The 27,912-nt window shown below is 45.9% G+C and overlaps 2 protein-coding genes across 5 annotated transcripts in view; one reads left to right on the top strand and one right to left on the bottom strand.

The window, feature by feature from the left end:
• Positions 1-27,912, bottom strand: part of LOC126560898 (uncharacterized) — a 502,800-nt gene that overhangs the window by 297,750 nt on the left and 177,138 nt on the right. The gene's annotated exons all lie outside the window — the stretch shown is intronic.
• The window catches only part of LOC126561296 (protein still life, isoform SIF type 1), an 87,732-nt gene that overhangs the window by 28,936 nt on the left and 30,884 nt on the right, over positions 1-27,912 (top strand). Inside the window, exon 1 of one of the 4 annotated variants that reach the window (XM_050217343.1) lies at positions 10,327-11,152. The exons of the other annotated variants lie outside the window; for them this stretch is intronic. Coding sequence (XP_050073300.1) covers positions 10,415-11,152 — 738 coding nt within the window. The 5' untranslated portion in view covers positions 10,327-10,414. Of the gene's footprint in view, positions 1-10,326; positions 11,153-27,912 lie in introns of those variants that run through there. 4 annotated transcript variants of the gene reach the window in all.

Raw genomic sequence — 27,912 nt, 5'->3', positions numbered from 1 at the left:
ATTAAGCTGAAACGAATTAAGATGAGATGCAAAAACTGGTGAAAATATTATTTATTTAGTATGAAGTATGATGGCACGTCGCCTCATTGTTACTAGTTAAAAGTTTTATTTTATACTAAAAATTGATGGAACTTCTTATTTTATAGCCTTTTTATAGCCTAGACAGATTGGTTAAAAGAAACATAGAAGTGATTCGTTGTTTTAATCAAAATATTTTTTCAGAACCTTTAACTAAATTTTATTTACTGAAAAAACTACAGCAAAACGAATCGCTGAATATCAGCCACCTAACCTCATTTTAAGGCTTTTTCATAATACTGGAGGGTTTTATTCTCATGAAAAGGTTGAAAACCATTGCAAGAAGATAAAATGACAAAATACCATCTGTAATTGCTTAAAAATCGTTCACTAGAAAGATTTATATCTTTACTAATTATCTCGCCTTATTACGATCATGTTAAAAAAAATCACTTCTCCATGTACTTTTACGCTTCACCACGTCTACGTTACGATTCTCGCATTGATTTAGCACATAAGCCAATAGCACAAACACGCGCACACACAACCACGTGCTATAAAACACAGAAAGCTACATCCTCCAAACAGGAGATGTCACTTGAAGCGAAGATGTTTAAATATAGAACGCCGATGACATGTCCTTTCTCATTGTCGCTAGCCATCAGGCCGAACCAATGATGTTGGTCAGCCTTTCGTTGGCATGAAGGGAGTTGGGAGACGGCAATAGTAGACCTATAAATATAGCAAACATACACACACTAACAAATCCAAGCTTTCCAAGCGTTCTGAAAACCCATCGACCAGGATCGATCGGAAGCCTACGGGAAACGGTTTGCTGACCGTGCCAGTGCAAACCGAACGGTGAACGTCCGCATGGTCACGGCCTACGATAAAGCGCGGCGCTGCTGGTGCACTTTCTGGTGGGTTCTAGCTCAGCCCAATCATAAATCATCGCTCGCAGAGGAAACAATTCAATTAGTGTACCCCAGTTAAGCAGCCGATTATTACCTTGGCCGTGGAACAATTTTGAGCGTGCGGTTTATATGTAGGTCGTGAAAGTGATGGCATTGCAAACGGCAAAGCAAACTCATTACAATAGAGTGTGTGTGTGTTTGCGTGAGATAAACGATAGAAAAGCGATCATTTGTATGCGATTGAAATTGTGCTTTCGAAGTGACAGTGGAATGAAATGAAGTACAAAAAGCAACTCTTCGTATGATTTCCACAACAGAACGATTTTTTTTTGTTGCGTTCATCCTTATAAGAGCCACACCACTCTTTTCCCGCCTTTGCATACGGTAGGCGCTTCTTTTAGGATGGCTTTGTGTGCGTGACGGATCGTTTCACTTTCGGACAGGACAGGCAAATTTGTGTGCGAGCAACAGTAGAGGCCATCGAACGAAGCTACACGAGCGAACTCATCTCTCTGTGTGGGTGGTGTGAATGTGTTGAGAGACGGCGAGCGAGAGAAACCTCGCACAGGCATTCGAACGCTCGTACCCGTATTCTGTTCGGTGTTGGTGTGGGTCGTTGTTTCTTTGCCGTGTTTCCCATGCATTTTTTTCTCTTCCTTCCTGTTTGGAGTGTGTGTTTTAGAACCGTCAAGAGGCCATACCAGTGACACGAAACGAAAACGCATTTCCTCTCGAGCCGCTTCCGTTTCGCGTCGCGCGATTGGTGCGTGAATGTGCGTGCGATAGTGTCGTGGTAGTAACACACGCCACGGTGTGTTATTTGCAACTTTTCCAACAGGCAAACCGGATTCGTAAGCGTTAGTTCCGTGGGTGCTTTTTTTTTGCTTCCTTGACCGAACAAGAAGCTTTGCGGAAGCGTGTAAACGTCGTCGCTGGTGTAAAGATCACCTTGCAAAAAAAAAACTAACTGTGCACAAACGTCAGGCTACGCAGCGTTTTGCTGCCAGTGCGTTGCCATTTTTGTCAATTTATTGTTTTCCACCAAGTGTGTGTTGTGCGTGTGTGACCTAGAAGTTAAAAAGTGCTCGTATTCGGGCAGCGAGTGTGTGTGTGTGTGTGTGATTGGTTTGCGTGCACGAGTTCCGGTGATTGGAAAGGACAATGAAAAAGTGCTTCGGAAAGTTCGCCAGCTTTTCCCGCTCGAGGCAACGGTCGTAGCGTTGAGGGAACGCAGCACAGTTCAGCAACCGTCAACGATCCCCGGAGCGACCGTCAGCGTAGCCGTTCACTGCCAGCAGGAAGCCGCAAAAAAGTAAATCAATTTTATCTGCCCCCATTATGACCCACATTGCTTGGTTCAGTGGAACGACAGCAGTTCGTTTTTCTGCTTTATGCTCTCGTAAGCCACAAGAATTAATCAGTTGATAAAAATGCGCACTGTGTCATGCTGGAGTCGTGACATCATTTCGTTACCGTACCGTCGGCCAAATCAGGTCCTTAAACTCTTCACACACGTTTTCCGAGGCTTACTAGGCTCATTACTCAAATATTGTACGCGCAAACACAGGGTACTTTTACTCCGGTTTCCGTACGTACACAGATACTTTGACACGGGTGTCTCACAGACACACTCACACACACACAAACACCAACAGAGTGTGCAGAATTCCCTATATCATCACAACACAATGCTCTTTTGCAGATACAATGTGCTGTGCTTCGCTTTCGTACACCACCATATCAACCACGTGATTTTTCCGACACTAACATCTACCACCGGGGAGCATGTTGCATCTGTCATTGTGTTGGTGTTCGTGCTGGGGGTGATGCTCTACTCGGAGCGCTTTGTTTGTGGCCAAAATTCACTTCATGTGCTTTAGTGCTGATGGTGTTGGTGGTGGTGATTGCTACCTAGCACTGCACCAGCAGCGAACCATAATGCGACCATCGTAACACACACCTGCAAAAGCACGTGAGCGGATTCGAGATGAATCTCGGCCACTTTACGAGACACAGTCGGGTGCGCCCGGTCGTGCTCTCGTTTGACCTGACTACCACATGCTCTATCAAAACAGAGTGAATCACTGGCGAACTTTGATGGATTCTGTCTATAAAAATTGGTTACTACGGTGCCAATATTCGGCCTAACAAATGTTGAATGGGTCCTTAGTTTTGTGAAAAATAATTTCACAACTGTGTCTATATGTAGCAGCTGGGATAACCTTTTTGGGGTACTCAGTGAGAAACCATTATCATTTTTATAAATGGCGTACGCAATGTACCGTTAAAAGCTCTTTGTGGTGGAGACGCCTGGTAGCTCACGTCTGATAGTAAAGTATTATTTTTTTCAAATCAATACAAACGAGATGTTTTCATATAATAGAAAGCTTTTTGATTGTTCTTTTAATAAACATCATTCGAAAAAGAGACTTTATGAATTTTAGTGAATGCAATAATAATTTGATATTTTGTGCTACAATCTATGAAGGAGGCGCATGGTCTTTCACTGCACAATTAATTAGTCATTTACTTTTTGAATCAATTTAATGAAATATTGAAATGCTTTAAATAATTGATGATGGTAAAAGTCTTTCGGATATGTGGAAACGAGATGTGTTTTGTATCATATCATGAATTATCATATGTAACAAGGACTAGCTATACCAAAACGTGGTATAATTAGGTACAGGGTGGTATAATAAAAACGTCCAATTTGGCTGTTAAAGTAAGAAATTAAGAATTTTTAAAATCTCCTACAAATCCGTCTACAAATGAAATGATTTAATTTTAACAACAAAGAAAAAATGAAGCCTTTATAATCTTATCAACAAAGTGGAAAACGTTGAGCTTATGAGACAAATATAAATCACGAAAATTACAGACAATCATTTATTACATCTATAGAAAAGTTCAATCGAAAATTTAACTGCCAACTACAAATCAGGTCTCAGCATCGGAAATCAAATACCGAGTTTCCGTTAATTTTTCGAGCAGTCATGAGCAATCGAACAAAAAAGGATAAATGACCCGAAAGAGATTAATATTTCTTATTTGATTTATAACATTGGTCTTTCAGTTTTTTTTTTTTTTTGCTTCAAGTACTACAGCTCCATATCGTATTCACAGGTCTCGCAGTTCTATTAAAATTAAAACAAAATTTTAATGAAGGCACATAATGTGTTAACTGTCAAATGTGATTTTGAATGTGATTAACTATTTTTATCAACTAAGATTACTTTTAAAGTTTCGCCCTTACGAATCTGTATAAATCACTCACTGATAAATATCACACCTATTTCGTAACGATGACAGCTACGATGAACAAAATGTCACAATATGCAAACCTTTCACGGCAACATTCCATCAATCTCTCTCCCTGTCTGCTACTTTGCACGGTTCCATAATCGCATCTAACTTTTCTGAAAGCGCGAACAAACACCATCCATTTCGTCCATTTGCCTGTTGGCTGGAAGCTGCTTAACTGTCAGCTCGATGGATGCAACTTCTCCCATCGGATTGGATTTGCTGCATTTGCGAAACACTCCATGTAAGCGCCATCGGGTGTGCACCAACACACGGACGCTAGTGCCTAGACCAGCGCCGAAGCTGGTCTGTGCTATTTTGCGAACAACTAGGCAAGCTTTTGCGCAGTAGAGAGATGCCAGTCTTGCATGGATATGTTTTCCCCCGTTGGAAATTTATTTCTACCAAGTCGCGCAAGAAGGTTGCAGATTGAATTTTCAAGCGGGATTCTGCGAAAAGAAACCATTCCTTCACGCGAGCAATTCGAGTACCAGAAAAGCTTGCAACGATTGAACTGAAATGACAATAAATATCATGTTACAAAACGTGATGGGTACGTTCCGTCAGGCAATGTTGGACACCAACAGAAAAAAAGCGAAAGAAAACGAATCAAATCACCTCGCTTCTCAACAAACGGCTGACCCCACTATCCTGTCATTGATCTCTCGAACTCTTGTGTGCGTGTCGATGTGTTTGTGTATGTACGACCCGAGATAAGATCGAACATTTGCAATATGTTTCTATCAAAAGTTATCCGCTCATTGCCTAATATAGCTTCATCTCTATCGTGCTCTCGAAAGCTTCAGCCCGTTCACCGTTCACTCTCCCTGCAACTCTTTTTTTCGGTTTGCGCGCGAGCACCAACCTGTCAATAATCTCACACGCTGCCCGGGCTCTCACTCACGCAACCTTCATGCGTTACAAGTTTGAGATAAAATTTCTGGGATAAAAATTGCAAACTCACAGCAAAGGAACGTTCCTACGAGGCCGGACACAAAACGTCACGAGCCCGCGGCGAAGGTATATCGTCCCGAAGTAACCTTGGTCGAATGCTGTGAGAGACGGTACGAATGCAAGAGCGGTACTGAGAGCGTCACCAACAATCTGAGTGCAAGGACATTCGTCGAAAGATACGCGCCCGTGAGTTGCACATCGGTCGCGAAACGATGAGTGGAGCGTAACAAAGGCACGAAAAAGCTCAAGAACGAGCAGATGCTGTCGTGCTGATGCTGTCTAGCTGCCCAACGCTTAGTCCCCGAGAGCTTAGTGAGTGCGAGCTTACAGAGAGATATTACTATTGCTCTCGCACTCTTTCCGCTGTGTTACTGGGGGCGAAATGTGAGCGATCGAACAAGGAGAGAAAAGCCGATACTCAACGTGAGATGAGAGATTCCTTCCAGGAGAGCCGAGAGAAAGAGCGGGAGCTTGTTTTTCCAGCGAATAAGGGCGTCATGTCATCATAACCGTGAATCAACTTCTCCAAAAACCACCTTTTTCAAACGTTTAGTTTTCTAGCGGCCCTCCTGCAGTAGCCTATACGAGCCCGTACGCACGGTTCGCTGTCCGGTTTTCGGTTCTCTGGCCAGGCTACAGACAAAAACATACACACAGACACAACTGTGACTGTGTGGCTGACAGCCAGGCCCTGTTGTGACTCCTCGCGGTGTGATTCCCTCCACGAAATCTGCAACAAACAGAAAGTGGAAAGGAAAAAAAAGAACTTGATCGCCCTCTAGCTCCGCTATCGGTTCGTACAGTGCCGTGCCGTGTTGTCTGTGTTTCTTCTTTGCACGCCCTCCCGTAACAAGCGTTTGCTACATGCGTGTTTCGATCGTTTTGTGCCAAGTAGGAAAGAAATCCAGCACAATACGTCCCGTGCTTTAGACGTGCTAGGCAAAAGCTAGTCAGTGACGTAGTGTGCCGTGTTACGGCAACAGCAGCTACCCAACTACGGGGGCGCCCAATCTTCGCGAGACGAAGCGCAACGGATGCTGAAAACTTCCTGTGAAGGCCACGGAAAATTGTGACACACACAGGAGAGCGCACAAAAAAAAAGCCACAGCGTGCACGACAAACAACACACAGAAACACACACTCACACACGTTCACAACGATACAGTTTGCGTCCGCGGTTAGTGCTATCAACAAACCAGCACCGAAGAGAGAAAACCACGAAACCTCCAGGGGTCCGCCTTTCTGGTGCTGTGTTTGTTGCATTGCACTTGCGAAACGGCAAGGGTTTTCAATCGAACTGGAATGGATTTTTCCAGCTGGTGCGATACCTTGTGCAAAAAGCAGTAATGCTTGTGTGCCCTTTGGGTGTGAGTGTGAAAATATAATGAAGAGCTATCGTCACAATGCTCCGCTATTTGGGTAAAGTTGGCAAACCCTTTTAAAAAACTAAAACCATGTTAAAAGGTGCTCCCCAGTGCTGTTGACATTGCTGCGCGACAAGTGCGTGCAAAGTGTTCACATCCGTGATAATGATGACCCCCGGGTCTTTTGGTGTAGTTTTGCAACACAAAACAACAAACACGCACAGCGAGACGCACGCAGCTGCACACTGGCGTACACGCACTGTTGTTCGCACCTTCACACTGTGAGTGTGTGTCTGTGTGCGATAATCAGTTTACATAATTGTGCTCGTCCCGAATGAAACACCAATTTTGCTAACGTCACCTTGTCCACTTCGCGTCCGAAAAGGGTGCTTGGAATGCTGGCGATGTTAACGGCGATGACAGCCCACCAGTGCAATCCGTTGCATTGCGGTTAGTGCGCGCCTGTTGGTGTGCGGTCTGTTGGTAGCCTTGACGATTGTAGACAACCCAAGAGCTTCGCCGCGAGGCGAATGATAACGAAGGATAATTATGTGACTGACGACGGCACTGCAAACCCTGTTCCGAGTGCAGCGTACAATAGAAACCACACCACACCAAGTGTCTACGTAGAGGGTGTCAAGCCAGCAAACAACGCCAGGGAATGTAATATCGAAAGGCAGGCAGGCAACAAGCCGTGTGTAGTAAACGTGATTCGGAACCACAAATGTAGTGATGATTGCAGTTATATTAATATAGGCTTCTTTTTTTTTAAGTGTAGAATACTAGTAATCATAGGTCACCCTGATCAACCCGCTAGCGTTGGTGGTGGGAAGCATGCTACAGATAAAAGCTGGTGTTAATGACAGTGTTCAATTTTCGTACGTGTCACGGTTGCAATGCGCTTGCCATCGAGACGTTGCCATTGTCCGTCGTGAGTGCTAGATGAAAAAAGATGCCCTTTTGGATCAAACGCTCAAGTGTTGTCGTACCGGTGGTGTGAGTGTCTGCATTGTCTGCTATCTTCACCTTTATCCTCAAAAAAAAGAAAAAGAGGGTGTCCCCATAACAACGACACACCTTCGCGCCTTGCAAAAGGATGCAAAGCCTTTTTTAAACGGGCTTGGTAAAAGGTTGTAGTGTGTTTGTGTGTGTGTGTGTGCGCGCGCGCTCGAGTGTGTGTATGTGTGTGAGTGTTCTGTTGGGGTTGTTGTTGTTGGAGTTTTTGTTAAGGAGTGAGTGGCTCAAATTTCGAAGGCGAACCCAACCGAGTGTAGTGCGATTGTTCAACCAGTTAACAAAAGTGTGCTATGACATGAGCAGCAGTGGCAGTCAAGAGATTCTCGTACCCAACCGCACACCGCATCCGTACGCGCATCCGTTGCATCATCCCGCAGAACCTTTTGCCACGGTACGGACAGACACGGCCATCCCTCCCGTTCGGTACGGTAAGCAGGCAGCCGCAGTACACGCACGAGAAGGCCTTTTGCGCGGGACGTTACACCGCGGCACGTTGTTTAAAGCTACTACACCGCCTTACGCACCGAACCGTTGCTCATTCTGGCAGCGTTACAGCAATACACCTCCACGGATCAGCAGCAGCAGCAGCAGCAGCAGCAGCAGCAGCAGCAGCAACAGCAGCCACAGGATACGGCAACCGTCTGTAACGGGTCGGCAGTTGATAACGGGCGGGCAGTTTACAGCGAACAGCACCACCAGCAACACCCACCGGGCAAGTCACCCAACACCCTACTGCTACACTGTTGCTGCGTGATCGTACAAATTACTCCCGTAGCGCCCGGCCGCAGCCACGTGACAACGACGGCGTCGGCCAAAAAGTCCACCATAGGTGACGATGGTGGTGGTGGTGGAGGAGGAGGAAGCGGAGGAGGAGGGAGCGGGCGGACACCGGTGTGTCGCTGTAACACGCAGTATAAGCTGCAGGACCTGAAAGCACTCGCCGCCCAAAAGCCACAGAAGCAGCAAAGTTTAGCATCCTCCAACGTTCAGTCGTCCTCCACCAGCGCCATCAACGCCATCGGAACTGCTCCACTACAGGGGATCTTGTCGAAATCATCCACCACCGGCCATAGGCAGCATCAGCCGCTGCAGCAACAGCACTCTTCCCAATCGCTCGCCTACTCGAGCTCGACTGGACAACAGCACCCACCACCGCCGCCGCCGCGCCAAAGTCAGGAGCTTACGAACGAGGAACTGATCAAGTTCCTGCAGCAGATCAATGCGGACATCAAGTGGATTGAGCAGCTGCAGCAGTACAAGTACGAGATCGAAAAGTCCACCTCCACCGACAAGACGAACGCACGGAACATTAACAAACCGGCGGCTGCCCCGGCCCAGCTACCTCTCGCCAATGGGCACCTTGGGAAGCCTAAGTCCGAACCGATGCTACCGTCGGCGGCATCCACCGGACCCTCTACCGGAGCCATCTCCAAAACGGAGTTCTTCGATCGCAACCTCAAGCAGAGACATTCTTCGCGCTCGGTCGATGCTAGCACTGCTCGGCGGGATGAGGAAGAGTACGGGAAGGAAAGTGGGACTGGTAATGGCCATCAGCGGCACTCGTCGGGGCCGAGCGATCTTCAGCTGCTAAAGTCTGACATCTCCGAGTGGTTGCTAAATTTGCCGCTTAAAAAGAGTGTCGAATTTCTGCAAAAGGCTAAAAACGCACAGCTCAAGTATGAGAAAGAGCAAGAGCTTCAGCTGCAGCTGCAGCAGTTGACGAAGAAACCGCTGCAGCGTCAGATGTCTGGTGGAGCCTCCGACCGGGGTGTACCTCAGCAGCAGCAACAGCAGCAACAACCGGCTGAGATCGCTCTGACGCGCGACGATATACTCGAATGGCTCAAGAAGCAGCAAATCTTCAGCAAGGTGAACGAAGAAACGAGTGCCACGAAGAAATGCAAGGATAAGGAGGAACTCACCCTACACCACTATGATCCATCGCGATCGTCACGTGGTGCAGCGTCTGGTGCTCCCATTCCAAGCACGAGCTCGTCGACAGCCAAACTGCTAAAGCGTCATTCGCTCGGTCCAAACGAGGAGTTCTTCCACAAGCAAACAGCTACCGACTGGATCCAGTACCCGCTGCGTCAGCTGAAGAAGCACACCTTCGATCCAACGCAATCCAGCTGCACGGACGTTCGGCGCAAGGAGGTCCGCACGGAACATGGGCACCGGGAGCGCAAACTACGCCACTCGGCTAGTGAAGTGGTGACCTCCTCACAGTCCGACCTACCGATCCACTCGCAATCGCAAGCACGCGTAGCACCCCAAAAACCCGAACGAACCTTCCGCTATCATTCGCGCGATCGTGCCACTACCCAGCACGTTGGTAGCGCCAGCACGGTCCGGCAACACTCGATGCCACAGATTCCACTCCATCAGCAACAGCAACACTTCCAGTATCCTGCTTCGCAACTGCACCAACCACAACCGTCGACATCGACATTCGTGCCTCAGGCGCCCATCAAGTCCGCCAAGAAGGAGCGCTCCCGACGGCACCGGACGCAGCGTTCTGCTACCGTCGGCGATATTAACCAGTTCAACAAGTCCTCCATGGCGGTGGGGACAACATACCATAAGGGTGGAGGGAGTTCCATACCGCACGGCACTTCCCATGCCCGTGCCGCCGAACGAAGTGCCTCGTTGACGCGCTGTGCGGATCCCAGCTGTTCGGTGATGTCACTGTGTGACGATCCGAACTGTTATATGTTTGGTGGCGAGGGTGTCATACCTCCAACCGCGCCCATCACCACCACCACCACCACCACCAGCTACTACGATACGCCCCGGTGTGCCTCGTTGCCCCGTGTGCTCCCGAAGAGCACGCCCAAGTGTGGCCCAATGTGCTACGAGTGTAACAACAAGTGCAACTCGCTGCCTCGCTGTACTGATGCGCGCTGTCAGATCGGTGCCCCCATTGGTGCCCCGTACGCCAAGGCGAAGAGCAACTCACTGCCAAGAAATGCCGAGAACTACATGTACCCGCCGCAACCACCAACACAACACCAAACGCTACCGCAACCGGCACTGCGCGGTGCTGGCCGGTTGTCGCGTGAAGAAAGCCGCTGCTCACTGCCCCGCTCGTCCTTCAAGTCGTCGAAAAAGCGGTCCGCGTCCGCGTCCGGGTCCGGCTCGAACGGGTCCAAGCTGACAAAGTCGCTGTCGGCGGCGTCGCTGAATTCGCGGCGCCGGCGCCACAAAACGGTACACTTTGGGGAAAATTTGCTGCGCGAGGTGTGCCAAAACCGGAAGCTCATCCAACCGCTGCAGGAAACACCGTCCGGTTCCGCCCCGCTGCAGCCCAACATTCAGATGCTGTACAACTTTGTCGAGGGTGTGCTGAGTGCGTGGGTGGACGATGAGGACGATCCGAACAAGTCCGGGCCCGAATCGGAACCGGAACGCGGTGCCGTTCTAAAACCGATGCACCGGTGCAATCGGGCACGGTTCCAAACGATACGGCGCGTCGTGAACGAGGCGGCTGAGCTGAAGGGTTCGTCCAAGCTCGGCAACTCGCGGTACCGCCATCGGCATTGGCGCGGTACGGCCAAGGATTGCAACGAGCGGTTTCTTCGCAAGGTAGTTTGTTATATTTTTTTTTATTTTACGCTTCATCATTCACCCAGACGATAGAGCTTGCCAAACAACGCTTTTCCAACAAGCGGGACAAACAACAGCAAAAAACGGTATCCAAATTGTCTGAGATTAGGTATCTACATTATCTAGTTTTTTTTTCATGCTCCAATGTTTTGTGAATTCAAGTTGTGCTATCTGTACGCTATCTCGAATTTCGTTAGTTCGCAATGGCCAGAACGCCCTTCCAGGAACGCCCATCCTTATGTAAATGGAACATCGCTCAATATTCAGTGCATTGCATGTGTGTTTGTGTTTGTGTTTGTGTGTGTGTGTGTGTGTTTACGTGTTGGAGAATTCAATTGCGATTCTATTCCACGAAGGACACAAAGCAAACACACCATAGATGCAATCGTACGGAAAGATATGTTATATTTTTATTCCAATTTCTTGTGCCATTTTCTTTACAACCGCGGCGTATTCCGGCTGCTATACGCGACCCCTCACAAGCCGCCCAAAAAGCGAATCCACAGGCCAGATCGAACGATGGGAAATGTTCTCTGTTTTCCCTTCGATTCTGTCACCGTACTGTCCATAGTTCGGGCTCAATGCCAAGCTATTTTGTTGTCGCATTAGTCGCATTGCGATAGGTTGATTCCTGAAGAGCTTTGCAAATATTTTGCTCCCCACACTCCTGCTGGATCCATCCGGCGCAGCTTCCGGTTGTTGGATGTAAAACCAACAATAGCAAAAAACAAAAAACACATACACATAATACTGCCTCCTTTCTTTAATAGAATTCCTTGGGTTTCTATCAGGAAACCCCTTCGAAGACATAAGGTTTAAAAATAGTTTAATTCACCCTAATCGTACAAAAATTGTACCACAACTCGATCCCAGCTTATCTCCCTATGAGCGTGACCTTGGTACGGTCGGTCGGAGGGCTTGTGTCGTTTGTCGCTCTGCTTCCTCCGCGCCCTGGCCGACGGTATCCATCAGACGGAGCTCGCCTTTCATTAACTTTGCCGGAAGCTAATTAAGCTTCGACGACCTGGAAAAACCTTGACTGGCTGTGTGTATGTGTCTCGTGGCCGGGCCACAGCAGTACGTTTGGCTGGGCCAGCTGCACCGCATGAGGTTTGAACGGTAACGGGCAAGCGAAGAAAAACCCATCCGTACCCTGCGGGCACTCCTATCATGGGTCGGTTGTTTGTGCAAGGCTCTCGGTCTTGGAAAGAAAAAAAAAAGCCCCCGTGAACTTGCCCTCGTCTGCCTTTGGGATGTAATGGGAGACAGATTTTTGTTGCGAAACATCTTCGTTTCCTGTTTTCTAATCATGATACGCAGTGGTAGTTTTCATATTTTTTGCATACATTCAAGGGAGATCCCTTGCGGCACTTGCAAAACTCGTGCGGATCGAACTTTCGAAGGCTCGTTATCGCGCGTGTGTTTTCATCTGTGTGTTTAAGGTGTTTTTTGTTTTGTTTTGTCATCATGTTCAAGTCGGCTGTGGGCTGTGTGTGCTGGTGCAAAAACCACCATCGCGAAATCATTTTGCCCCTACGCGCATCAGGAAATCGTTGATTCATTCCCATCGCCTATCCCGGATCGGCCAATAATTTGAGAAGAGATGGAACACCACGCCACGTTAAATCGTGCCCCAAAACGGGCGCTGGCAGGTCGAGTGCGTTTTCCCGATTTGCACTCCCTCTCCCAATAGCCCGTGGCAGTCGCGGCGTGGCGTTGGCAAGTGGAACTATCAAACTCCCAAACCACGCCAAGCTACGTCATACGCTTCGTTGTGGTACGGCGCATGCACCCGGCAGTCTCCGGTTTTGGTAGCGATGACGTAGATCGACTGCCGTTTGCTGTTGGATACGGGGAAAACGGAAAACAGAAATCGGCCACGCTGCAGCAAGCTGACACTGCCCTATCGCACACCGAGACGACGTTTGGCTATATCTCGGTTTCGGTTGCTCGGGCCAAGTCTGGGCGAATGGGTAGGATGTAGTCCTCCCTCCAAACTAAAGTGTTGCATCACACGGCTAGTGAACTTGGGTTGTACAATGTACAATCGCTACGGGAACAACCCAACCCAGTAGCACCGAGGCGTGTTCGCATAATGTACACATTTATCTCGACACCACAACCGTGACCGTCTCCTGCCTCTGCAAAACTAGCCTTCTCACCTTGGCTGGTCGATCCTTTGTGCAAACGGAAATACGGACAACAGGCGCGTCTGCTACGGTGCGTTTTGCTGACTTTTCCTGTTTCCCATCTCGTCGGTGGCCGAAGTGAATCAGGAAACGAGCAAAACTACCTTCAGGCTGATAATGTGCATTCGCTTCACGTTGGTCACTCCGGCCAGGCCTGGTGCAACTGCACAGTGGGAGTTTGATTCACAACGGCTCGTTATAAATGTTTCGGATAGGATGAAAGCTTCCCTGCTAAAAATGTAAAACATTTTCCAGGAAATATCAAACTACTTTTACATCAAATGAATGAAGGAGTTCTATTGGAAGAATGATTTACTTCACGAAAGGATACATCAAAGTAAATGTTTCATTATGATTAAATTAAATGAAGCTGGAGTTAATTATATTGGTCACAGATTCAACTACTGAATTGGATCTTTTGAAGCTTCTGCTAAAGTCTTCCCTGTTTGATTTGTACGTAAAATTCATTTTCTCCAGATTTTTCTCCTCCCATCTTGCTGGGATTATAGATTTGGGAAAAGAACATTCAAATTTATGTCTTAAAAAATCTGTCCTAGTAATGTCTTAAACATTTCTTTACATAAAATTCGAAATAATCCAATAACCATTTGCGAAAGATATACCAAGTCTGCATTTTCAACCAACGTCCACTGTGGATTCCTGCTGTGCTTCGGTGAGATTTTTCATGTCCGTTGCTGTTTTCCTAATTTCTGTACCACTGCGATTCACGTTCAGTTGTTGCAGTTGCATCATTTGCATGAAGATTCATTCCATGTGTAATAGTTTGACCAGTCAAGGCATCCAGGGGCCGTCCTCCCCGCATACTTCACTGGCTTTTTGTCGGTGGAGTGATTTTACAACGATTTGCCCACAAATGGGTTTGCTGACACCACCGGCAGTGTAGAGGGCACCAGTTCCCTCCTTCGGACAAATAGCTCAGGGATTGCGATACCGTTTGTTTGGATCGGTAAGGTTCTTTTTGTTTGGTGGTTTGCTGCACGGAACGTGCGCGTAAGCGTGCCTCGGCGTGTCTAATTGTAATTCGGAATTCAAATGAGTTTCGGGCACGGCAGCTGGGCAGAGCTTCAGCGTTTCAACGAGATGCTGACTGCTGTCCCGTTTCCCGGTGCTTCCAGCTGTCGAAACTTGGAGGGTTTTGGGAAGCTACGATGAATATCCGATGTTTTGTGAAACTTTGTGGCACGAACCTGGAAAGAGCGCCAGGAAAAGTGGAATGGAAATTAGAAGTCGTTCCGAAAACGGCTGCTGATTACATTTCCGATTGGAATTTTACGCTCTCCAGATCAAACAGCTGTCGAGCGTGTTGGAATAATTTCTAATGAGTGTGCGCATCGAGCATCGTCGGGCAAAGCGTAATATTGGTACGTGATGCCTTGAAAGCGTTCGTTTGTGCTTAGTTATTTCCATCCATTGGTAATCACTTAGCCTGGTGCCGGCGGAGCTCGTGGCGCTGGGATGGCGATCATGACTGAGCATGATGGAAAATGTTTCCTGCTATGAATTAATTCATCCACAGACTTTGTTGTGTTTTCCCTTTCGCTTCCATCGATATTATAACATCGTAATCGAACCGATTCCTTACCCATTCTATGCTGTTCTGTGCTGCTTATGTTCAATTTGATTAGCTCCAGTTATGTCTCGGGGCCAGAATCGGTGACCCGTTGCAATTAGGATTTTTCGCATAAACTTCTAGCGCAGATCTTTGAGACATCCAAATTATCACTCCACTAGTAGCGTAACATGACCGTAGAGCCATTCCACTAATTATACATTTTCTATCTCTCCTTTTCTTCCCGCATTTCTTTCTCCCGCTTTCTCTAGGTAGGTGATGGCACTCGATATTCGACGTCCGAGGTCGGACTCCGCACTTGTTAATTAGATTTAAAGATTCGATAAGGTAACGTAGCCCCCCTATTCCCGTAGCCTGCTCGTTTTTTGGTCCTAAGCGCGTAATGCAATTACGATCGAAAATTGGGCACTGGCAAAAACCCATCATCGCCCACAGCCATCGACCACTGACCCCGTCGGAAGTGATGATGATAAATCCGAAGCGCTTGGATTCGATTCGAACGAACGTGTGTGTGTGTGTGTGTGTGTGTGTGTGTGAGATAACTCCAAGCTAACTGCCAAGTGGCGAAATGGTGAATTGAATCATATTGACGATCGACGAAATTTGATTCCCACGTCGTAATAATCGGCCCCCGAGGTTGAGCATACCTTATCAGGTCGGTTTTTTTTACCCTAGTTTCGGTGATTCCATTTTGTTGTGGTCCGTGTTTCCGTTGGGACCTACAAGTTCACCCATCACAAAAAAAGCGGGAACGTCAGGAACCCATGTTTCCTCAACAAGTCCTACCGGTGGGAAACATCCAATCGATCTTTTTCCTTCCCCAGTGACGGGTATTTGCGGTGATATTTATGGGTACCATTTCCACTATTTGTGGAACGAAGAAACTTCATCAGCTTCAAAGCGTTCGGCTACGAAGCTAACCGGCAGTGCACAAATCGTTTCCATTTTCCCGGCTTCTTTGAGTGACAGGGGTCGATCCGAAAACCTCGGTAACATTGGTGTACGATGTACTGGAAGGATGCACGTTCCCGGAAGGCAGCAAGGTGGAGGGCTCGCTAGAGGTTTTGCGACTGTATCGTATTAAAGCTTCTTAATCGCATTTCTTTCCCGTCGGCCTCAGACGTTTCTTCCATCACGGTGCTAAGTGATACATCACGCACAGACGCACATAGCTAAACTCTTTCCTTTCAGCTATGGTTTTAAAATAAAATTGGCCTATCGATTCTCGGGGATGGGCAAAAAAACACGCTCTGGATGGATGGATGGAAGGATGTCACCAGCACGTTTTACCATCCTTCATCAAAAAACCCCCCTTGTTCAACTTTGAAACTTTGTCCCTTTTGCACCCAAACGATGCGATGGTTTGGAGGTGAGAGTCTTTCTGGTTTCTTTCCGTTTTTTTGAGACCTCAAAACACATTGCTGTGCGGTGGTAAATATTGAAGTAAATAGCTGCCCACAATGGATCATCAATGGGAAGTGACGACGTTTGCAACAGATTTCGATTTACATTTGAGATCCACTTGGGAGGAGCAACATCCAGTTGAATTGCGGATGGTTATCTTGTTTGATTTGATTTTCAATTCAAAGGCCCGAATGCCGTATGTGCTTTGACATTTTATGCATCACCTTTACAGAGTTGTATACATTAATCGAATCGGTGCTTACTGTTATGCGAAACTTGATGTAGGATTTGGAAAGTTATCATTGACAGGAAGTTTTCCATAAATTGTAATAAAGTGCGTATCGCACACATTTTCTGTACATCTTAAAGACTTCTTCAAACGGAGCATTCCTCCGACAATAAGGCAAAAAACACAAGTAAGTAATGCCTCGAGAAATTTGTATAAAATCAGCTCAAGAAGAACTGAGAATGAGGGATGGAGCCGTAATACTTTTGGTCAAATTAAAATGAAATAAGACTTCTTCAGTCTGTTTGATATTAAGTACGAGATCTCAAAATAATAACAACAAAATTGACATCCTGCCGGCAAAGGAAGCTACAAACCTGACGTGATGATACGTCAGGTGTTTGCAAGTCTCTGAAGTGTTGCCAGTTTTGTTAATGTCTTTGGAAAAATTTAGCAAAGAAAAAAATAATAACATGCATAAGATTTAAGCCATCACCTTGGACGTCCATAAGCTATTGACTAACGAGAAATAAGTCAGACAGTAAGAAGAACCTGGTCCAGTATTCATGTAATTTTGAAACTTCAAATCGCGCCATCAAACAAATATTTAACATAAGCAGACTTTGGCCGAAACTATTTCGTTCATTTCCATATTATTCCGTAACAGATGGGTAATGAATGCAATCCGACTACATTTGGTAGTTTTATCTGAGCTTCAGTCTTAAGGATAAACAACGACTGGCATAAACTTTTAAGAATTGGAACGATTAGGGCAAGGTCTGTGACTAGCAGAGAAATAATAGCAAAATAGGCGCACCATTAATCAACTACATTCTATTTACTACTGTTAATATTTTTAATACAGCCCGCAGTGGTCAGGTGGTAGGCGACAGTGGCGCCGGTCTTAACACGGCATGACCAAGGTTCTAATCCCGTCCGGACCGTCCCCCTTTAGTGAGGACTGAAAATTTAACTACGGGGTAACTACAAGTCTAGTAAGCCATTCGATGGCCGACGTAACCTTACTGTCGTTACGCCAAGACGAAGAATATTCCTAAAAAACCAAGACTTTAGGTGAATCACCTTGTTCCATTCCATCAAGTTTTTTTTTTTACAAGATCGCATACATCTTACTTTGGGTATTGAATGCCTTACGGTTCATGCACAAAGACTGGATAGCTTTCTCTTCCAACCAGTACATTAAAGCACACATCAATGGAAAACCCGTCTGCAGTTAGCCTTAAAAGCTTTCGCTTCTAAACCAACGCCCATTATATTCTCGAAGGGTGCTCTAGAAGGGTTTCCAGCAAAAGGCATACAGCATCTTTGACCACCCGAACTTAACTACACGAGATTGTTATCATTTTCCGGACATTGATATCGTATTGCTACCGAAAAGCCTCGCCGAACAACATCCACCAGAAGCGTCCGTTACACTGCAATACTATTTTAGTCAGCAGAAAAAAAGAAGAGTTTTCTGGGTCGGAGACTAGCGCGCTACTGGAGCCGGGGCTATTTTTCTATCACCCTATCCCAACACCGTCCGTTGGGTTTTGGGAAGAGGACATTGGACCTAACCGGGGATGCCGGGTTTCACTATAATTAAGCACTACGGAAAACACTCGAATGTAACTGAATCCGGTAAGCCACAATAACAACAACGACCACAGGGCCTGCGGCGTTGGTGGTTTCCTGTCTCCATGGTACACTGTGGGCGCTCGCTGCTGTGTCGCTGTCGAGAAGGGTCAGAAATTGAGTGGAAGAAATTTGAGAACAGCGGAACTGTTCCGTTTTCTGCCTCGGGGCCACACTGAGCAAAACCTCCCAGAACGCTTCACATAGACCAACACACAATCATGCCAAAATGAAGACATTGGTTCTGCGCAACCGGAAAATAGATACCTCCTGCGTAGGATGTGTTCTATTTTGAACACTTGCGGTGATTTGGGAAATTTAGAGTTTCCTACCCACTAGCGAGTGTAACGCTTCTCTCCACCAAACAATCTCCCTGAAGCGGAGCTGTAACAAATAATGCCAAAAAGAACAGAAAACGAATGCGAACATTTGCCTTTGAACGCACGTTGCAGACTTTCTCACCCAGATAAGGTAAGCGATAGGAGAGCAAAAAAGAAATGAAATAGAAACGCAAAAGAAAAACTCCCCAACAAAAAAGCCTACCCCAGAAAAAGCATCGCCATTTGCTAGATAAAGCGACCTTTGCTCTCCGGCGGAGGCAAAAGTTCAAGTGGCAGTGGAAGAAGGCAAGAAAAGTTTTAATTTGGCGTTCGTTTCATTTTTTGCTTTGTTTTTCATTTTCCTGCCAGCTTTTCCGCAAAGCCTCATGTCGAATGCTTATCAATTCGTTACAGACGTTGTTTCATGTTTGCGTTTATTTGTGGTACTTTCTTTACTTCAGCGTTCAGCTTTTTTTTCTCTTTCTCTCTCTGGGCAACAATCCCAGAGAACAACTGTTAGAAATTTCAATTGCAAAGCTCACTACAACACAAAACAAAACAACGAAAAAAAAAGAAAACAATTTCTTCGAATGTGAGTGAAAATTTTCTTTAAGAAGATCTTCAATCCCCAATTGGTACTCTCTTCTATCTGTCCACCCTCATCGCTTGATCGTCTTCTTTGCCACTACAACTTTAAAAGGTCTTGGCCTTCCTTGCCTGGCTTTCCTTGCCTCAATTTTACCATAAGCTGAACTGCCAGTCCTGCTTACGAGGAGTTCCTTTTCTAATTGACGCATATTGAAGCTTCCATTCCACAAGTACCATGTATGTGTGTCCCAAATTAAATTGTTACCCTACGCTGAATGCTTTTATGTTGGGGAAAAAATCATTTTATTGTTTTATATACATTATCCCGGGCGTGTGCGAAACCCACACCGTACAATATTAGCCTGCAATAGATAACCTCCCGCTTCAAGTCAGTTAAATACTCATTTTAGCATTATTGCTTGGGCGGAAAGCTTAACCCGACACACAGCTCACCCATTCCGAGACCGGGGGTTGTTATAAAGCTTTATGATGCTTCACACATTAAATCCAATAATGGCGGCCACAAGCTCCAAAGCCGCCTCCTCCCCCGGAAAAGGGAAGAAACAGCAGCAGCGTGGAGTCTCGGGGATGGTTGGAGCGAAAGCAAAATTGGTTTTCTCACACGCGTACTCCAGTTTCTTTCCCTGCGGATAGTGTATGTGTGTGTGTGTGTGTGTGCGCGTCTTTGAGTGCTATTTTTGATTTTACGCATCGTTAAAACTTTTGCCGAAATCATTTCTCAAAAGCACCCTTAAAATCCACCCCACTCATTTTCGCGCAGCAGTAGCAGCGGGAAGCTAAGATTCCTGGTGCGATGCCTTAGAATCGGAACGAGTTAGGCCTCCCGACTTGATGAGAACATATGGGAAATGCTTGCGTTTGGGTGTGGGTTTGATTTTTGAAGCTAAATTTGCGATTTATGGCACGAAGCAAGAAGTGTACCACGGTTAGGAAACGTTAGCGCGCGTAAAAGTTGCTGATTGTTGCTAAAATTCCTAACACATTCGTTTACCGGGTGCCGGCATCAACATTAAAATGAAGAAAAGCAGGAATCCGGTGTACGTGGCAATGATTTTCCATATCGTCACCATTCGCTCGTGCTCGAGCAATACACGCGGCACATCTCGACGTACGGAAAGGGCCCTACTTGACAGTGGTTCCCAAACCCCGGATAGATCGCGTGCTGTGGGAATGAATGCCTCAAGTGCTGCTTCGGTGGAGATGAACTTTTTTGTTGTCCTTGTTGTTGGTGTTGCTGCTGCTGTTCACAAGCAACGCCTGAATTTCTTATATATTGCCTACCTTCAGGGGTTAAAGCGAGGTTAACGCGCGTTGTTCTCCGGATACCTTCAGCCACCGTGGAACAGTCGGGGAAAGCTCGTCCTTTTGCACACTGTGATAGTATGTATGCGTGTGTGTGTGTGTGTGTGTGCGGGCGCTAACTCCGCAGAAGAAGAAAGCAAAAGAGCGAAAACGCACTCGAAAAAGACGACGGCTAACTCTATTTCGTGCATCGTTCCGCTTTCAAATATCAATTTATTTCGATTTGCACGAAGCACTTGCCGGTGTCGCACACTTTTGCGCACAGCTTTTTTTCGGAAGCCCTTAAGGCGAATCTAGGTTTTTGTGGGCATTCGGCGCGCGCGTGTGTGTGAGTATTTCCTCTACCGTTTTACTTTTGCTTTCCCCCCCGTTTGGAGCTTTCCCCGTGCTCGCTTAGCTTCTCATTTGCTTATCGGGCAGTGCAGCAATAGCAGCAGCCACTTGATCTCTTTTATGTATCGCCAAAGTTAGAAGGCATTAGGGATTTTTTGCTGGTTTTGGGTTTTTTTTTCTTGTAAGTGTTTGGTGACTGCGTTCCGGGAAAAGGAGGCGTACTTTTCATTTTTACTTTGCTATGGACAGAGGAATCTTTTTCTCTTCATTCTTGTTCAACATCCGTTTCTCGTATGTTGTTTGGAGGTCTTTTTTCGTATTGTTGGATGCAAATTGAAATTTTTTGCCAACTGACTGCATGAAGGTGAAAAAAATATTTTGAAAAATGAAAACTGGAGTCGGGTAGCTGTCTGGTGACGTATTTGGTCTGATTGATGCTCCCAGTCGTACAAATAAAGTTTTTTTAGGCGACGTGAATATTAAAGTCCGCAAGAACCAAGAACCAACACAATAAAATATTTTCCTATCAGTGATGACGACATCGCTGACATTAATTTATAACTTCCGCTTCATTTTTGCCCATTCACACAATTTACCTTTCAAGTTCTGGTAGCTTGAAATGAAAAAAAACGAGCGCGTATAAAGGTGTCTACCAATTTGACGCGCAGCACAAAGTGCGATTAAAGGTCAAATAGACAAAGGCAAGTACAGAGGAGCATGCACGATGCTTCGGCGTAAAACACAATTTTCATCGCCAGAACAAAAAACCACAAGAAGAACAAAAGCTTCGCTGCTAACCTTTCTGGTGGTATCAAAGGGAGCCAGAAAGGGTACCTTGCGTTTGTGCTTTAGAGTGTGCACAGTGGGCGCGCTCCAGAAAGGACATTCAAAATACTAGGTGACTACTAGGTGAGGAGGTCGCTTATATTGCCGTAAATAAAAAATCATATAATTTTTAATGGAAATTGAGCGAACAAAATTACTTGAACAATTTCAAAGCTACCTGACAATACGCTGCAAACCGTCTTACTTGAAAAAATAAAATAACCTTTTTCAAAGAATCCAGATTAATCGATTACAACTTTTTAAAAACCTTAAAATAGGGGTTTCTTCAAAAGCGTATTATTGCTCCTTTTATATTTAAACCTTCTACTATAATCTTAAAACTTTTGCTTTGTCTTTTACTAAATGTGAATTGAAACCTGCTCAACAAGAAGTACTAGGCGTCTCCATTGCAAGCAATTTGTATTAAATGAACATGACAAGAAGTACTGGGCGTCTCCATTGAAATAATAATTTCGATGAAGTGACCACTTCAGTTTTCTCATTTGCAGGAATGACTATGTAACTTCAGTTAACAAGTACACAATCATCTCATAGAACATTCATTAACTTTTAAGCTGAATTTAATTTAAAAAAAAATTTATAATTTTATTTTAAAAATATACAGAAAAAAGATTTACTTTAAAAATATTTTTTTCTAAATTTTGTCCATTCCATGGAGTACAGCGTTCAGCAGCAGTAGTAGAAGTAGTAGCAAGCACCAACCAACATTTATTCCATCTGAATGGATTGTTATGCCCCGCTTCCATACTGCATTACACTTTCCACCATGCATAAAAATCGTGAACGCGCGTGAGACGCGCGTTTATCCTTTTCCACCGAATTTTCCTGCGACGAAAAGTCTCATCTCACGTTCCACTTGTGCACCGTACGCAAAGCCGAGCGATTGTGAGCTTTCGACCGCAAAATGTGCTTAGAGGTGGACTTTTCGCAATTTGCTCACCCTCTAGGTGTTGGATGGATGGGCGGATTTACCGGGGGTCGGAAGGCGCCTCGCGCCAGTAAGAACGATGAATCGAAATTATTTATGGAATCGGCTTACAGCGGACGATGGCTGGCAGCACCTGCAAGCCCCTTAAAAGTGCCACTCTTGCTAAACCAAAGACCACTTGGAACGTTCTTTCCTGGACTGAATCTTCCTTCCTTCGGGTGGTAAAGCGCACACAGACACACAAGCCTGGAGCAAAAACTTCACCCATCCCAAAAGGTTGAGATAAGCCTAATCGGTGTACCTTTTTATTGACCATTTTGAGAGCGGAAATGCCTGCTTTCGATGGTACCATTTATTGTGTTGCTGATTATTTCATGAGAAACGCCACAGCATTCATAAAAGCTACTACAGTTCAAAGGAAGGTTTAGGTTGTGCTTTGTACAAAAGTAAATCAGAAAACAACATCCGCAACATCATTCGTTTCCCATACTGTTTCCCGCCTTCTGTAGTACGATCAATGTTCGTTCCATTCCGGTTAAGCAACAACTGGATTTCCTGGTGGTGTTTAATGGATTGATTATTTGTTTCATGTCTGCAAATCTCCGGATGCTTTCCTGTATTGTCGGAACATTGGCTGTACCGACCGGACCCTTGATGTCGTTGCCATTGGACAGAAGTGTTCTTGGGACCAATCCATATCCTTATCGCGCGTGATTATTGCTGTCGGAATTATCGACAGCAACCCCAACAAGCCCGGTTGCTAGGCCGATGACGGTACAGATGGTGAGATTAATTACCCGAGACACGGCGAAAATAGCTACGTCGTTCGATTCGTCACCAACCGATAGTGCATGTGCCAAGTGGGAAAGGAAATTTCCCCGTGTGCCAATGTGTGTGCGTGTGTGTATGTGTGCGCACAGGCTTGTGATCAATCGATGATTTCCATTCTAATCAACGGCCAATCATCGTTGCCTTTGGTAAAGAGCGACAGTATTCCCCCACCTCAACGACGATGATGATGATGAGCCTCTGCTAGAACGCAAAACATCAAAGCCGACCGGTGTTCTGGCCATGGCGCTGAGTCAGTGTGCTCTGCTGCAAGTGAACCGTTGCGATGTACTTCAGTAGAATTTCCTTCGACCAACCGGTACGACCAACCGGGAAACGAACCCACTTCAAACCCTTACAACCATCAAGCGGACCCCCCACCCCTCGCCTCTCGGAAACGTTTTCCACCTCCTTTTACCTTTTAAGTTCTTCCTATTCTTCCTATTGCTAGATTTTCTCCGGTTCCCTACTGCCAAAGGGCAGATTTTAGCGTGAAGAATCGCAAAGCAACTGCAATTTGATTCCGTAATGATACCTTTGACATTTGCCATCAGTTTTCTAGCGACGACACCGTTTGCGTTATTTGTTCCACCCTGGGCACACACATACTGAGCTCGAGATCCGCCCTAATTGAGTTCGAAGCCACCAACAACAACTACCTGGCACACTGTCCGACAAGGGAGCGATACAGGACGAATGATACATTGTTCTGTAGGCCCTCTGGTTGATGAGTGATTTTTGAACAGGGCATTTAATTATTTGCTTCCTGGTTTCGCTCTTTCGTTCCACTGGTGCTCGTGCGATGAAGCTGTGTGGAATAGTGGGAAGCTTTTGTTGGTTTTAGGTGGAGCATCAACTAATGAAGCGATAAAATATGACCGTGGGATTTGTTTGAATAAACTCATTTGACATTTCCCACCATTTCAAAGTCTGGAGTAATGACTTGGGTGATCGAAAAGCTACCGAGCGTAGGGATGGTTGCAATTTACAACAGATAATTATAACAGCAAAGGGTGTTAGTTGGAGTAAACAGCGCTTCCTCGTAGAGAGAAATGACTGTTCAACTACGAGGTATCAAAATTTATCGTAAGCCATTAGATGGCTGGGATGACAGATTGTTTAACCAAGAAGAAAAATTTTACCCATAAAAGTAAAAGCGAATGGAACAGACATTTGTATAACAAATATCCATTATTGCTAACTAAAAATTCGTCACGCGAAATTAGTTAAGCTGTTATATCACAACTAAGTGAACATCACTCGCTAGTTTTTCATTTTATGTTACTTAACCATCGCTGTTGTAAAGCACAAGTATACCACAAATTCATCCAGTCTGGCAACATTTTACGCAACTATTTTCGATAGCCTCACACTCCTACACTGTTCCCGGCTATTTACCAAGCTTTCAAGCTTCATTCTTTTTGAGTCCCTTTGAGCAATCAACCGACATTAATTGAGTTATAATTATTCGCTCTCTCTTGCTCCCGCAGCCCATTCCATCCCCTCAACCTTTGCTCCCTCTTCGCTAAACGCGTAAGAACAATTATGTTGTCCGTTCTAGAAGAAAGCAAATGTTGATGGCTTTAAGATGAGCTTTTAAAGAGCGCTTTAAGAGTAGTGTGCCACCTGGAGCCGAACAGTATGCGTTTGGTGTTGAATATTTTATCACTTACTGGACATCTTTCACCAACTGCCCCGATCTCCCACCCCCGCCCCCCCCCCTCCCCCCCCCCCCCCATTGCTCCTTCTCCATCCTCTAGGGAGTTTGAGTGACCGCAGCCATCGCGTTTAATGGTTAAATCAAATATTGATACACGGTGGCAAAACCATTTTCCGATGGTGGCATTAAAAATGGAGTTTCCATTCACACTTTCACAGCCCCTTCAAGGGGGGGCAAGCGGACAAAAGACACGCATCTTGCAATATGCAAATAAGGGTATTGTTTGGAAAATGTGCGCCATGTGTAGGTGTGCGACGGCATGGAAACAAACAATTTAGAACAAAAATAATCCGTCCCACCAAGGAGATGAGTTTCTTTCGCATGATGAAACTGTAATTCGATTCCCCGATCCTGTCAAGCCAATCTCTTTCTCATAATCAGCTCGCGGTGTTGGGAGGAGTTCTTATCTGGATTTCGTTTGATTTATAGCCACCCGAGAAAGGGAGGTTTCGGTTTTAACCTTTCCCATTGGGGACAAAGAGCCTGAACGTTATAAATAAAGATGGATTGTTTGCGTTCTTTTTTTGTTTTGGCGAGCTTTACGGTACACACGATTTTTCGCTTTCTAATCAGGCATAATAATCTTTCAAATACGTGCCACGCTGTATCCGCTTCCCGCTTTGTTTCTCAGTGCCACGTACCAAGGTTATTCCTATATGAATAACGATTGTAGCTGCAGATAACAGATTCCCAAAAACGTTTCGGTGTATCGTTATGATTGCAAATTATGAGCAACCCGAAACTTCTCCTCGGCCTAGATCCTCCCTCGTCCACGACCAAACAATAATGCCTCCATCTTGGACGAGTAGGATAAAGGGTTCACAATCACTCCGTTCTTTTCCTTCCTGTACTGCGAACTCCCTCCATTTCTTTTTTATTGTTCGTCCTCTACGCGAAAACCGTACCTCACAGGCCTTCCAGAACAGAATGCATCGTTCTGGCCCCTGCCATAATCAGTATAATTGTGTAACACTTACGACAACTCCATCAATGTCCACCACCAGTTTTTCCGAGCGAAATAGTACCGTGTGCTCCACGTTCGCCCTCCCCGTGAACACAAACGAGAAAGGTCACACCGAATGTCTTTTGTTGCCCTGGCCGACCGGGTCAACCTTCTTTGCTCTTGTAGGGGGAGGAGGGGACAACAAAAACCCAGGAGCACAAAAAATTAAAATTCCGCTCACGGTAATGATGATTATGGGACGCTGCCGGTTTGCCCGTTCCTTCCAAGAAGCAATACCCGTAAGCATTGCTCTTCACCCGAACGAAGAACGACCTACGGTTCCCCTGGCCGCTTCACTCGGGGTCTTCCGCCACAGGAAGCAAACAATATCATTATACGCCGGAAACGGGGCACCCTTTCCGAGGCTGGTAGATGTTGCTGCTCGGCTGTTCGTACGGCTCGCGGTGTGAACATTCGCAACAAAGCAAACACCCAACAACAAATCCCATACCGAAACGGACCGAAAATCTTGTCGAGAAATACAGAGAGAAGGAGAGAGAGAGAGAGAAAAAGAGTGGCAAAAAAGCATGAAAATAATCGAGAAACAAGAGCAAGTACTCCTTTAAAGTACACTTATCAGCGGTATGAAGGATACGTGTGCCTGCACGACGCTGCGAGTACGCCGGACGGTGCAGGAGACAGGGCGGAACGAAATTACCATCCTCAAACATTCCTCTTTCACCCTCTCATCCCCACGCATATGCTGTTCCACCCCTCACTACCAACAACAAAAAATACCTTCCCAACAGCTGGCTTTTGCTGGCTTTTCTTGGGGATTTTCTTTCCCTCGTGGCACGGTGGATGACTTTTTTGCTCTCTCTCCCGGTCTTCTAAATGCTGCTGCTTGCTAGCATTGTCGTTCTCCAAAGGAATGTCCTCTACAGTTTGAAGTTGTTCACTTTTGTCGTGGACCTTACCTTTTTTTTTTCTTTTCCCCTTTTCTTGCTTGCTCTCCACATCCACGACCTCCACAGCGCCGTGATCGCTTCATTTCGGTTTTTTTATTATTTATTTTTCACCTCTTTGCCACGGTGAGTACCACTGCGGGGCACAAAGTTTGTCACGAGATTCCCACGGTCCCCAATGCCGTAGAAGCCGGGTGAACCGGAACGCTAGCTTTGGCCGAATGTCATTTGCCTAGCTCATTTCGTGTGAATGTCTCGTGCATATACAAACCCCGGCATGAAAGTAGTGTGTGTATGTGCCTCTTGGGGAATAAGAAATAATACAATTTGCCAACCCACTGTCCGCCGGGAACCAATGGGAAAGAGTTGGCTGCATGGGGAAGGAAGCACAGGGCGCAGGTTTTACCTTGGGATCGTAAACCCGATTCGGTGAAGGTGTCCACAAAGCGGAGACCATAATAAGGCACCTACCGATGCTTCAGAGTCGGGGATGCTGCGGTGGTAGCAACAACAACAACAGCAGCAAAAATGGCATGGAAAATATTTTTCTTTAGCACGCTTCTTAAACCACAAACTTCACAAAAACTCGGCATGTTGTGTGACCCAAGATGGCGGACCAGTTCGGATTTCAATCCTCATCTCGTTCGGTTCACACTACCTTCCTAGTCTCTAACTCCAATTGCTGCGGGACAGTCTTCTATTGGAGAGTAGGCAGAATACACAGTGCTGGCACTATGTTTGCGCTTGCTGTAGAGCATTGAGGGTGAGCTTTTTAAACTGAAATTGAAAGTTTCAAATTATTCGACATTTTCATGTTCGTGGTAGACTTTATTATTGACAGGTTTTTTCTTCAGAACTACCGTTTTATATATTTGGCAGCTTCTAATACTTGTAAATCCT

The sequence above is a fragment of the Anopheles maculipalpis genome, chromosome 3RL, assembly GCF_943734695.1.
Source record: "Anopheles maculipalpis chromosome 3RL, idAnoMacuDA_375_x, whole genome shotgun sequence".
Taxonomy (NCBI): Eukaryota; Metazoa; Arthropoda; class Insecta; order Diptera; family Culicidae; genus Anopheles; species Anopheles maculipalpis.
The sequence above is the reverse complement of the archived record's forward strand: the minus strand, read 5'-3'. Positions and strand labels throughout refer to the sequence as shown.